This window comes from Nilaparvata lugens, chromosome 10 (assembly GCF_014356525.2).
Source record: "Nilaparvata lugens isolate BPH chromosome 10, ASM1435652v1, whole genome shotgun sequence".
Taxonomy (NCBI): Eukaryota; Metazoa; Arthropoda; class Insecta; order Hemiptera; family Delphacidae; genus Nilaparvata; species Nilaparvata lugens.
This window is the reverse complement of record NC_052513.1, coordinates 20626948-20640250: the sequence shown is the minus strand read 5'-3', so window position 1 is coordinate 20640250 and position 13303 is coordinate 20626948. Positions and strand designations below refer to the sequence as shown.

The following is a 13303-nucleotide window of genomic DNA, read 5'->3' as shown; positions in this document are numbered from 1 at the left end:
AGTTGCATTCAAAATGGCGGACCAGATTTTAAAAGTCATAGTAAAGTAGTATTTTCAATTCGAGTAACATCCCCAATCACATCCACCTTGGAATCACTTCTTTTTATGAGATACCCAGCGTTCTCAGACTTTTTTCTCTCATCTCTGCTTTGAATAGTATTGATTAATAATGTGAATATCTTCTGAACGGTTTGAGATATCGATGTGCGGTTTCCGCCATTCATTTTTTCTTGAAATTCCCTATCGAAATCATGTATCGCATTACCACCTTCAATTCAAGTAGGATCCCCAACCACACCAACCGTCAAATTACCTTCGTGTTTGAAATATTAAGCCGTTCTCGGACATTTCACCCACTCTGTATAACAGCCTAAAATTATTTATTGTTCCTGTATCAATACACAGTGAGCGTGAAAATTTCAATTTCGGATATCCGAGTGCCATACCATATTATTATTTAGTGTGGTTGATATTCAGCTCATTAAAGACTGATTTGTAATTGGATTCATGGAAATATTTTTCATGTATCAAGCAAAGAGATGTGGGCTAGCATTCCTATATAAAGTTATGATCTACACAATGTCTTACTCGTGGCCTGTCACCTAAAAATGTAGGCTACTCCCATAATTATGTCAAGAGTTACTAGTATTATAAGAACTAATCAATGTGTTTTGAGCATACATAATATGTTATGTTTCTCACATAGACATCAAATTTGTTAACACAATTCAGTATCGCTGTACACTTTGTGTACACGAGTATTATAAAATGTAGATATCAACTGAAATATAAAGAATTTGTTAACTCGACGACTATTAATGAGCATTATTATTCATCCATTTTTGTCAATAATTAATAACAAACGTCGGGAAGAACCGACAGGCTTTCACCCAGAACTATTATGCACCCATAAATAATGTAGTCTAGGCGAATCCAAACCTTGAATTCAATTACCCTTGTTCTGGATTCTTAAGCCACTAGCGTGCATGTTGATAAGTATGCGTGTCAAAAGAATTCAAGAGCTTTTGGTGATTAATATCGAAAACGTAACTGTTGACCAACACCTCAAGTAATTACACATTTATTATTATAATGCATAGCTCTTCTAGGTTGATGGGAGGGAGGCATGACGTATGACTATGACCCACATCAATTTCACATTAATCACCGCTTCAAGGCTTTATTTTAAATGGAACTAATATTAAACTGTTACTTCTAATTTCAAGCTTCAACTATTGATATGCTTCTACATATTTATCCTGACTGGCATACAAATTATTTCAAGCGACTAAGGCAGTGACGCAAAATTATTTATAAAAAATACATCAATATTATTGTTGAAAAAAACACAGAGCCAACTAGTTTTTTCTATCATTCTTTGAATTTTATTATTTAGAAGAATTGAATAGATGAATATATTGTACACATTCTAATGGGATAAAATAGATAATACTGTAAAGGAAACAGTAACTGAATCATGTTACTGACTTTATAGGGTTTTCATGTTTCATGGAAGGTTGAAGACTGATAGGAATCTACTATCAAAACGATTTACTTTCTGGGACTGGTTAGTTTTCCTTGAGATTTCATTATGCATCATCATATCAAACACGCGAGTAAAATGAATTCAAATAGATTAATAAAAAAATTGGATCCCTTTCAATAATCATTTTATTTTGGATGCAAAGCTAAGGCTTTGAGGTTTCGCCTGAATGATTGCAAGTAAATAAGTAGATAATCCAATATATTAGTAGCTTTCAGTATTTATGCAGGCTAACTTAATAAATTTTCAAGATGTGAAAAAACTATTATCACCACTGCAAGTAATTAATTGAATGTTACATACTTGGAGTAATAACTGTTCAAGACGAACTGTGAAAATAACTAAGAATAATTTGTACACTCACTTCAAATCTCATTGAAATAACAACCATGTATTTACTTTTTAGATTTAAAAAATCTCTAGGTTTATTTTAATGTTGAACTATCTTACTAGAAAATACATTAGTAAATTTTCTTAATTTTAAATCGTTTGGATCAAAACTGAAATTTATGTTGTTAAATTTATTATTTAGATTCATTTATTAATCTATTCATTCAATAGTTATATGGCATTTATTAACTATAGAGTTTGAAAAATGAATAGAGCACAAAGCAGGAGTTAGCTGGAAGAAAATAGTAATTGAGAATACAAGAACAGTTTTTTTCCTAACCACCTCTAATTCACTAACCAGCTTTCAAAGCGGTGTATGGTTTTGTCAGATATTCTATAGAAAATTACCCTAATTGAAATCTAAGTAAGCAATGGAACGTTAAAATTTAGATATTCGAACAGACTAATGAATATTCGAATATATTCTAATTTAGAAATAATGCTTGTTGAATGATTTCAATGAGGTTTGATGTTTTGATTGTTGAATGAGCTGAGAACTAAGAATTTAGTTCTTTGATAGAACACGAGCATAATAGAACATAACATTTTAGAAAAAAATAGTCGAGATAAATAATTAGCTACTAATGAATTGATCTGATTTGGGAATATTAAATGAGAACATAATTTTAAAAATAAAAGCGAATATTTATTAATAAAATCTACTTTCGTCTCTTTTTGCCCCCTTTCAGCCGCTTTCTCACTCCAACAGCATTCTCTGTGTCATCCTCGTCATCACCAAGTCCGCCTTTCCTCTTCTTTCCTTTCTTTTCACTCAAATCCTTCATTTCCTGAAACGGTTCATTCTTCAGTTAGCTCAAAAATATTACAAAATGTGTTTTCATGCAAATTCCAGAAAACAGTCATAATTTGAAATGAATTAAAAGAGTACAAATTGAGATTAATTTGAACAATCATGAGATGCTCCAACAATAAATTCAAAAAATAAAAGGCAACATTTATTCATAACAATTACTTTTCAACCTTAGCTCAATTTTTACTGTGTTGGAATTACTTTGTAAAACGTTAAGGGAATTAACAATGTGTGAAACAATAATCTGGCTATAATATGGCCTATAATCTGGCTATAATATGGCCTATAATCTGGCTATACCTAAAAATTAAACCATTCTATTCCTTTTCATTTTTCAATCTAATGTTTTCGATGAAAAATACTCAATTTGAACACTATTTAGTCTCAAATTCAAATGTGTAAGATGAGTCAGCTAAAAAAGTTGTGAACATGGTAACGTTAGGATGATCCACTGCTAATGACATACCGTTCTTATAATTTATAATAATAATAATTCGTTTATTTCACTGCATTTTTACAATTGGTAATACAAATACATACATTAAGCATAATGATTGAACATTACAATTGGTAACACAAATACATACCTTAAGCATAATGATTGAACATAGTTAATAATATTAAGCATGTAACAGAAAAAAACCACAGTGCATCCCTCTTTAGGCTAAACCTGTGTTGAGGGATGTCTCGCTCTCTAGTTGAGTCAACTTAATTATAATACAATAACAATTTTGAGGTATCAAACAATAAAGTAAATTTAATACAATAATCAGTGTGCTTTTCACAAGATGGGATTATGAATCTTTAATTATAAATTACCCAGAAAAAAATAAGTAAAAAAAACAAGCCTAGATTTGAACAGCAAAAAAAAAATTGTAAATAATATCACACTTCTATTAAACGTTTTTCTTCATAGAAGCGATTAAGTCTATTCTTAAACAAATTATAACTGGATGCATATGATATATCTGATTGTAGTTTATTGAAAAGTCGTGGTCCTTTATCAAAAGCATGTAAGGAGGCCACTCTACTTCTTGAGAAGGGTTATTTTAATTTATTATAACGATTTCGACGAGTGGAATATACAATCATGTTCATCCATAACTGGAAACTCTGAACGTCTTAAGTACACAAACTTCAAAAGATTTATTTCAAATAGGGTATCAACACTAAAAACGCCAAATTCTCTATACAATACTTCGTATGGGTCTCTTTAAACATATTTTTATTATTCTTTTATAGAGAATTATGAGAGGTTGCAAAATAGAACTCCCACAACCTCCCCAGGATACAATACCATAGCAGATAATTGACTGTATCAGTGAATTGACTGTATCAGTGCCAAGAATACCATTCTTAATTGATAGATAGGAAGGACATTCCTTAATTGAACGAATTTATAAATTAATTTTCTAAGTTTTGAACAGATGTATGAAATGTGCGAGCTCCACCGTAAATGTACATCCAATACTACACCTAAATATTTTATTTCATTTTCTTTCTCTAATGTAGGACATCCACAGCTGTAGTATGGACTGGCACAATTTATATTATGTGATACTAGTTTACAGTCAGTATTATCTGGAGGCAATCCAGAGGACGACAATGAAAAGGGAAGAACTCTAGTTTTTTGAATATTCAAATGTAGAAGACTATTCTTTAACCAGGAGGAACCGACTTGATAACATCAAAGCATTTATTAGCTCTCTGGAAAGTGATTGGCCAAGTTTCCCCCCAAACTATAGCAACTGTGTCATCCGAAAAAGAGTACAAGGAACAATTCCCTAGATTTATATTTAATAAATCATTTATGTATATTAAGAACAAAAATGGCCCAAGCACTGTTCCTTGTGGAACTCCAATATTCACATTTAATAGTACACTTGTCTTTTTATCAAGCCTAACGTTTTGTCTTCTACAATTTAAATGTGATTCAAAGAATGACAATGCAATACCTCTTTTTCCTATTGCTTCCATTTTATCCATTAGAATTCTATGGTCAACTGTGTCAAATGCTTTTTGTAAATCCAGAAATATTCCTAAGCATTTGTCCCCATTATCTAATTTGCTCAAAATTTCTCTTGTTACTCTAAAAATTGCATCGGATGTACTCATAGCCTTTCGAAATTCATATTGATTACTGAACAAAATGTTGTGATTTTCCAAATAGGATACCAGCCTCGACTTTACACACTTTTCAATTACTTTGGATATACTTGAGAGTAGGGAGATAGGACGATAGTTACCAAGTTCAGTCCTACTACCACCCTTATAGAGAGGAATAACTGTAGCTATTTTCATTTCATCTGGAAAATACCCCTGTTGGAAGCAAAGATTTATAATATGCTTCAACGGGTCACATATTGCTGAAGAATTTTCTATCAGACATTTTGAATAGATTCCATCTACTCCCGGAGCAGTACCTTTTTTAAGCCCCAATATGTTATTTCTCACCTCACAGGCCGTAGCTGGATAAAAGAAAAACGACCTACAAAATGATCTATCGACCTTATACTGGATATGATTTGGATTTGAACCTGTCTCTTTGACCCTATTCGAAATTTTCTGTCCAACATCAATGAAAAATTTATTAAACTTGTTCACTTTCAGTGGATTTTACTACTCTACCATCAGGTATATTAATTTCTTGAATAACATTTTGGTCACGAGATTTGGAATCAGTAGCATCATTTATAGTTTTCCACACCTTTTTCAAGTCCTTACCACAATTTACAAACTCATTTCTAAAGAAAATCTCCTTCGCAGAACGTATCAGTGCCTTCAAAATAGTGTTGTATTTCTTATAATAACGAACATTAATCGTGTTGAACGGCTACTCCCTTATTTTAAGTGACATATTATTCCTTTTCCTGATACATTTCAATAACCCTTTAGTTATCCAAGGTTTCAATCGTTTCTTTCTATTACTACTTTTCTGCTTCGAAGATGAACACGAATTAAAAACATCTACTATTTTATCATAGAATCTGCTAAAAACTACTTTAGAATCACTTTTCATAATAGACTCCATCCCAAGACACTTCATTAATTTTAATTTTAAACAGGTGGTCGTCAAAAAATAATGCATCATACTGTACAGGCTTCTTATTAGGCTCTAAACTACTATTTTTTATAAACTGAATTCGCCCCATAATAGCTTCATGATCTGTTATAGAACAATATTGTATATAGCTGGGTTCAATGTACATATCTTAGATTTGAGAAACAGATGATCAATACATGATTCACGATATAATGAATGACTAGTGCAACAGTGTAAATAATTAGTATAACCATATTCCAAAAGCATATTATTCAAGTATTTATGACCTATTTGGGTTAGATCATTACCCAAAATATCAATATATGTATCTCCAATCAAGATCTTGTTTTCATAACAAGTTGTTTGACTAAGGAATATCTACAAATCATCCAAAAAAGCCAAAGCGTCGGTATCATTAGGTGATCTATACAATGCTGTACAGCAAAACTCTACGTTTCCATATATGTTATTTAAAAATTTAAAGAACTAGTATTACCAATATTTATATCCAGAATATCTCATTTTATTCCATGTTTAACATAAATTACTATTCCATCAGATTTATTAAATTTTGTTGGTTTCACAACCTTATTATAATTGTTCAACTCGAAACCAGAATCTTGTGATAGCCACGTCTCTATTAAATCATATTGCGCATCAACACTAGATAAAAATAAACACGAAGTTCTTATTAATACTACTTCTTATGTTCAAATGAAAAACCTTTAACGATATTGAATGAAAAAACGTTGCTATCTCGTTTAAATTTTTTAAATTAATTGTTTCACATCTGTCTATAAGATCAAGATCCTCTACTAAATCGCAAATTTCCATTGAAAATTAAAATAGAAATATTAGCTGAATAGAAAAAACCCGTTTTTGTTTTAAACCTAGATTTTCTTGAGGTCCATCTCATTTTTCACTTGTATAGGCTTCTCACCTTCCTCCTTTCTTACCATCTCTTATCCAAACAAACCGATATCCTTTCTGGGTCGCAAGTTTTTTCGTTTCTCTGAACAGGTCCATTGTAGTGGGGGTCAGATGCTGATAAGCGCACACACGACCTTCAGCAAGAGACCGACACAGCGTCTTCGTAGAAATCCCCGCAACTCCATTATCTTCACTAGCAGCTTGTTTGAAATCGGCCAGCCAGTCCTCTTTGTCTTGTCTTCGAACGAATTTGAAGACAATCGGCTTGATTTGCTCTTTTCCCCGAGATGGTAGACTATGTGCAGTACTCAGACCATTCGAAACAACAGGACTTTTAATAACAGAAGAAAGTTTATTGAAAACTTCAAACACCGATTCACTTTTTGTTTCTGGAATACCCGTTACAACACTGTCTTCGCGCGTATATCCCTGCATTTCCACCACTTCGCTTTTCAATTTTTCATTTTCTTGTTTAAGTGTCATGACTTCCTTATTTAATTTATTAACTTCCTCCTTATGTTTTAGTAGTTCGTTTTTGAAAGAATCGAACTCATTGGATATGAATTCTATAGAATGTTTCACTGATTGGAAATCTTCTTTGAATGTGGGTGACAGTTCAGAACTTATTATTTCTTTAACTACACGTCCAATAGCCTGTATATCCAACACAGAAAGCGATTGTTTGTTATCGGCATTGCCGGCAGTAGACAATACTTGCACTGATAACGCCGCACCATCAGTTGACGCCGCACTATCCGACGATCCAACCGAGCCTGTCTTACAGGCAATGCACTTCCACTTCGCTCTATTATCAACCGACATTTTTCTAAAATTCGATTCTTTAATCAGTTGACACAAAAAATGACATTTTGTGCCACAAGATTTACATGTTATAAAATCCTGCTCTGGAACATCCGAATTACACTTTGAACAAATCATTATTGACCCGACAAAACTGATAACAAAGAGAGCGCACAGCACACGATGTTTACTCCTCGAAGTCAAGAGGCGAACTGCGACTTGATATAGGAGAAAAACTAAGGATACCTTGTACTATTTCTCTCCAAAATTTAGATAGCATTAAAAGTTGGAAATGGGTTTATGTGATCTTGGTTTACACTTGGTAAATTTTCAGTCCAAAAATATCTATACAAACCATATTTTCGAACTTAGATGTTTCAAATACCAAAGTTATAATAATTTATACCAATCAGTTGTTTCCCAGATTTTATACCACTGTTGAATGGATAATATAGGTGATGCTATGGCATTAAGTTATCCAGTACTTATTGCATTATCTATACTTATAAAATTGTTTTGTCAAAACATTAGAATATTTATGAAATCGCCCCCAGATGGGGGTAGAATTAAGATCTCTAAATTCTAAAGGGCGAGTCATGGGACTTTATTAACAACAAACTTTTGCGTTGTATTAAACTTCTAAATTTTATTGAATTAATTATTCTAATTTAAATTTGGACAACAAATAATCTATATCGTTTCATTGCACATTCTATAAAGCTACCTGTAAGATTTTGCTAACTGCTTATCTGGGATTCTAACTGTTCATGAAATTAGCGTGAACTTTATTCATTTCTCTACTTCAAATAAATAATTGGGGACTCGGTCAATATAGGAATTTTAACATGAGCTAGAAAATATAATCGCACTCAAGATCGTTCAAATTATATATCCATCATATCACATTATCACTATTAGAATTTTCACTACACTAGGTTGTTCTCACTAATATTTTCAATAAACATCACACATTCACTACAAAAAATTGAAATACTTCAATTTATCCCGCGAACTAATGCATTTTAACAAATTTAGACAACACCCTCGAGGCCCGAGGCTACCTCTGGCTTATAATCTGTTTCGATTCGCGACTAGATTGAGACTGATCTTTTCCACGCAAATTATGTTCCCCTTCCACTAATGAGACGACGGGGTCCACGTGGAGACAGAGCACAATTCCGTGGGAAAAAGTGCAAGTTTGAAATATTCCCAAATACTCGTGTTTTTTTCATCTTCAACAGAAATACAGTTCCGTGAGAATACCTCAACCCTGTATAAAATTTGAGTCTTCTCGGACGCAAGTTAGCAAAATCTTAATGTGAGAAAATTATTATTTTTCAACAGAAAAATAAATTTTTCACGATAAAAATTCACACAGAAAATTCAACAACAAGATTACTACAGTAATTATTACTATTATAATAATTACGAGTTTTCAATTTTCAGAACGTCTATCTGAAAAATAATTTTATATCTCAGAATTATTACTTGATGTTATGTTAAGAATTTCAATTGCGAGAAATCTTCAACTCTTGTATTAGATTATTCATCAATGTAAATTACAACTTTAAGAGATATATAGTACGTCCATAAAGGATGTGATATGAAACTCTATTCTCACCATGTTTGCAATCCTTCTAGCTTCAGCAACGCGTTCCTCCATAGTCATCACTTCAGCTTCTTCTGTCTTGTACAAAGGCAGCTTCTTGCCCAACAGAAATTCTATCCTTTGATATAGTTCTACATCGTACTAAGGAAAGAAAACAAGAAATCAGCTTATTAGAAACGAATGACGAATGAATTGAATTTTATCTTTTTAAAATGTTCATGAATCTTACAATTTTTATACTAGTTATAATGAAGTAATATTCATAAAATGTCAACTGACCTGTGAAACGAATGTGATTGCTTTGCCAGATCGTCCAGCTCTTGCCGTCCTACCAACTCTGTGAATGTAATCTTTGCTGTGAGTTGGAATATCAAGGTTTATCACGACATCTACGTGGGGAATGTCCAAACCTCTGTGAAAAATTATTTCATTCGTTTGAGAAAATAGAATCATCATACAATCAGTCGAATCACACAATGACAAAAATGGTTATAAATGAAAAAAGTAAAATACAATATAAAATGAAAAAGAAAAATACCATTAATAGGATTATACATAACTATATTAAAAACGGGAAGTCCCTGCAAGGTTCGAGGAACCTGAGCGCAGAGGCCGAGTGTTCAATGCTTAACAGTACATGAAAATAATAATGGGATATTATTAAGAAATAGGGAAAAGAAAAAGTGAGTGAGGAAGGGAAGAGAAAGAGCAGAGTGAAGGCATAGGGGAAAGTAAAGAATAGTTGAAGATTACATAAAAAACATGAGAAGTCTTTATACTAAGCTATGAGGAAATTACATTGTCAAAATTACATTGTTCGAGATTATCCATGTATGAATTTCAATTAGCAGTTTTCTATTCAATTTACTAGTGATAAAATGGTTAGGAATAACATTGATGAGCTTTGATACCTGATATAAAAATTGTTTTCTACAAATTGATAAAATAGTATCTGTAATTTGAAAGGTAATAGATGAGGGACGGAGGTTATATGGTGAAACACGCAGGTTGAAAAGATTCATATGTTTATTTATGTAGATGATTAAATTTTTTATGTAAAGCTGCCTGACAGTTAAAACATCTAGCTCACTAAACAGGTACTCACTTGGATAGTCTGGGTTTTCCCAGTATAGCTCTTATAATGTGTTTTTGAATTACAAAAAGTTTCTCCAAGTGGTTTGAGTATGTTCCACCCCAAATTTTTATTCCATATTGCAGAAATGATTGAATGTAGGCAAAATATATGAGTCTTGAGATTTTTTATTACCAACTTGGCTGATATTACGGAATTTACTTATCCAATGTCTGAGTTTGTTACATGTACTATTGATGTGAACATCCCAACGCAAATGTTGATCAATCATTACACCCAAATATTTAACACGATGTTCTCTATTAAGCTTTGAGCATGTACAATTTATCCAATCAGATTCTTTGCAATTTACATTATGGATTTTAATGGAATCCAAACCTTGCGGCTGGCCTATAGAATTTGGAGAGAAAGACATGAAATTACTTTTTTCTATGTTCAATGTTAATATATGCTCATCAAACCAGGATTTTACTATTTTAAGTCCGGATTCTGCTGCTTTTTTAGTATCCTCCCAATTCGTTTCACTGAATAACAATGAAGTGTCATCAGCAAAAGCGATTGAGACACCATTTTTTAATTCTAACTTGAGAAGATCATTAATGTAGATTAGGAAGAGAATCGGCGACAAGACTGTTCCTTGTGGAAGACCGTAATCAGTGAGTTGTTCAAGGCTGGTTTTATTATCAATTTTGAGCATTTGGAATCTATTTTTTAAATAGCTCTTAAATAATTCAAGGGCTATTCCTCGAATACCCAACTTTTCCATTTTTATCAGAAGTTTTGAGTGAGGAATAGTGTCAAAAGCTTTAGCAAGGTCTAAAAATATGGCTATTGTTTTATTTTTGTTATTGAAATTTTCTGTGTTAGAAGAGATATTGCATCTACTGTACTTTTTTTAGACTGAAACCCAAATTGATTTTTGTGAATTATATTATGCTTTAGGAGATAGCTAACTAAACGGTATTTTATTAACTTTTCAATAATTTTGGAAAAAGTACTCAACAAGCTGATTGGACGATAATTTGATGGATTAGAAGCATCACCTGATTTATGTAGGGGTATGATATTGGCCAATTTTAAACTATCAGGGAAAAAACCCTCCGCAAAACATTGATTTATTATCACCTTCAATGGTTTTATAATATGTGGTGAAATAGTTTTTAAAATCCTATTGCTAATATTGTCAATTCCTGGAGCTGAGTTATTGTTTAGAGAGTTTATTGTAGCAGTAATTTCATTTTCATTGGTAGGTGTCAAGAAGAAAGAGTTGTAATGCTCCACACATGAGTCCTTGAAATGATTACATGTTGTTGCAATGGGATTATTTGACTTCAATTTCTCAGCATAAAGTTTTCCTACGCGAGCAAAATGTTGATTTAGTGTATCAGCTTCTATTTTGGGAATTTTTTTAGTATGTCTTCTACCTAACAATTCGTTTAAAGTTTCCCAGATTTTCTTAGAGTTGTTTATATTCTGATTAATTTTATTCTTATAATACTCACATTTATTCTGTTTTATTAATTTATTAAGAAGATTTCTGTAATTTTTATACTCATTTCTTAAACGGTCATTGAAAGGCTGCTTTGAAAGTGTTTTAAACACTTTGTCCCGTTTTTTAAAGGAATGTACAAGTCCACGCGTAATCCAAGGTTTAAGGGGTTGTAATTTATGCGGAATCTTTACTGTAATGTTGCAAGTTTAATGTGATTTGATATTTTGTCAGTTAAAATTTGCATTGCTTCATTCACATGTAAATTGTCATCTAATAAGTTATCCCAGTTTTCAGTTTCAATGGATAATATTAATTTATTGAAATCTATTTTATTGAAAGAATTATTTTTACTTACAATTTTGTCAGTTGAAAGATCAATGTGGATGCTGACACAAAAGTGATCAGTGATGTTTGTTTTTATTAGTGAACTTAATACATTGTCAGGATTGAAAGAGGAATTCTTTAAAAATATGTGATCGATAATCGATTCAGTGCCGTTTTGAACTCTAGTAGGCTTGTTTATGTATGATTTAAAACCATTCAAGGATAAAATTCCGAAATATTCATTAGTCGCAAGCGTAGACTTATTCAGATGTATATTCAAGTCACCGGCAAAAATTATATTGGGCTTATTTTTGATAGAATACAAACAATCATTCAAACAATTGAGAAAATTATCTACATTGGTTGAAGGAGACCTATAAACAGCGATAAGTGTTATCTTATCCTTCGCACCTGGCACTTGTACATCCAAAAGAATTGAGTTAGATTCTTTTATTTCGTAATCCAACTCATCTACTATAAAATTACATTTGAAAAAGACACAAATTCCATCACATTTATTTGTTTTACATGGCTTGTTAACCACTGAATAACCATTCAAATTAAAATTAAAATCATCCTCTTCAACTATCCAAGTCTCACTGAGGATAATAATATGAAACTCTAATGAACAATTACTGATAATGTATGACAGCTCATCAAAATTCTTTCGCAAACTTCTTATGTTTACGTGGATAATGTTCAGGTAAGATTGATTATCACTACTACCAAACAACTCAATCTGAGATTGAAAAATATCCTCTATTATAATAGTATTGTGAGTCTCAAGAGAAATATGCTCTTCAGGGTCATTTATAAGAACCATACAATAAAAGGAAAAATTAATAGGAAAACGAAAAATAAGCTATTTAAAATCTTGTAATAAAGGAGAAATTTAAAAAGGAATTAAGAAGGAATAGAATTAACTCTGAGAAAAGAATAGGAGAAAGTTAAAGTTAAAGTAGATAAGAAAGTCTATTACTATTAATGAAAGAAAAAAAAATACAGAGCTCGGTCATCTCGTGACACATATCGCCACATTTAAATATATATATCAGTCTTTAAATAATAGAAACCAGTAAATACAGTGTAGTAATACATTTATTCAAATGGTTTGAGGTCCTCTTCGTTAGTTATACGTTTTACCGGAGAGTCTTGTTGTTTACGAATGAGAATCTTTGCATCACTCACCCAGACATAAGCTAATTTATTGTTCTTTTTAAGATCTCTAGCTTTATTCAGTAGAGATTTGTTGTATGCAGTGAGATGA

At 31.8% G+C, this 13303-nt stretch overlaps 1 protein-coding gene across 1 annotated transcript in view; it reads right to left on the bottom strand.

The window, feature by feature from the left end:
- Positions 1-2557: 2557 nt before the first annotated feature.
- The window catches only part of LOC111047252 (probable ATP-dependent RNA helicase DDX47), a 30100-nt gene continuing 19354 nt past the window's right edge, over positions 2558-13303 (bottom strand). Inside the window, exons 7-9 of the mRNA XM_039436523.1 lie at positions 9407-9539; positions 9140-9268; positions 2558-2721 (exon numbers count right to left, since the gene is read on the bottom strand). Of these exons, the coding sequence (XP_039292457.1) occupies positions 2593-2721; positions 9140-9268; positions 9407-9539 (391 nt within the window). The 3' untranslated portion in view covers positions 2558-2592. The remainder of the gene's footprint in view (positions 2722-9139; positions 9269-9406; positions 9540-13303) is intronic.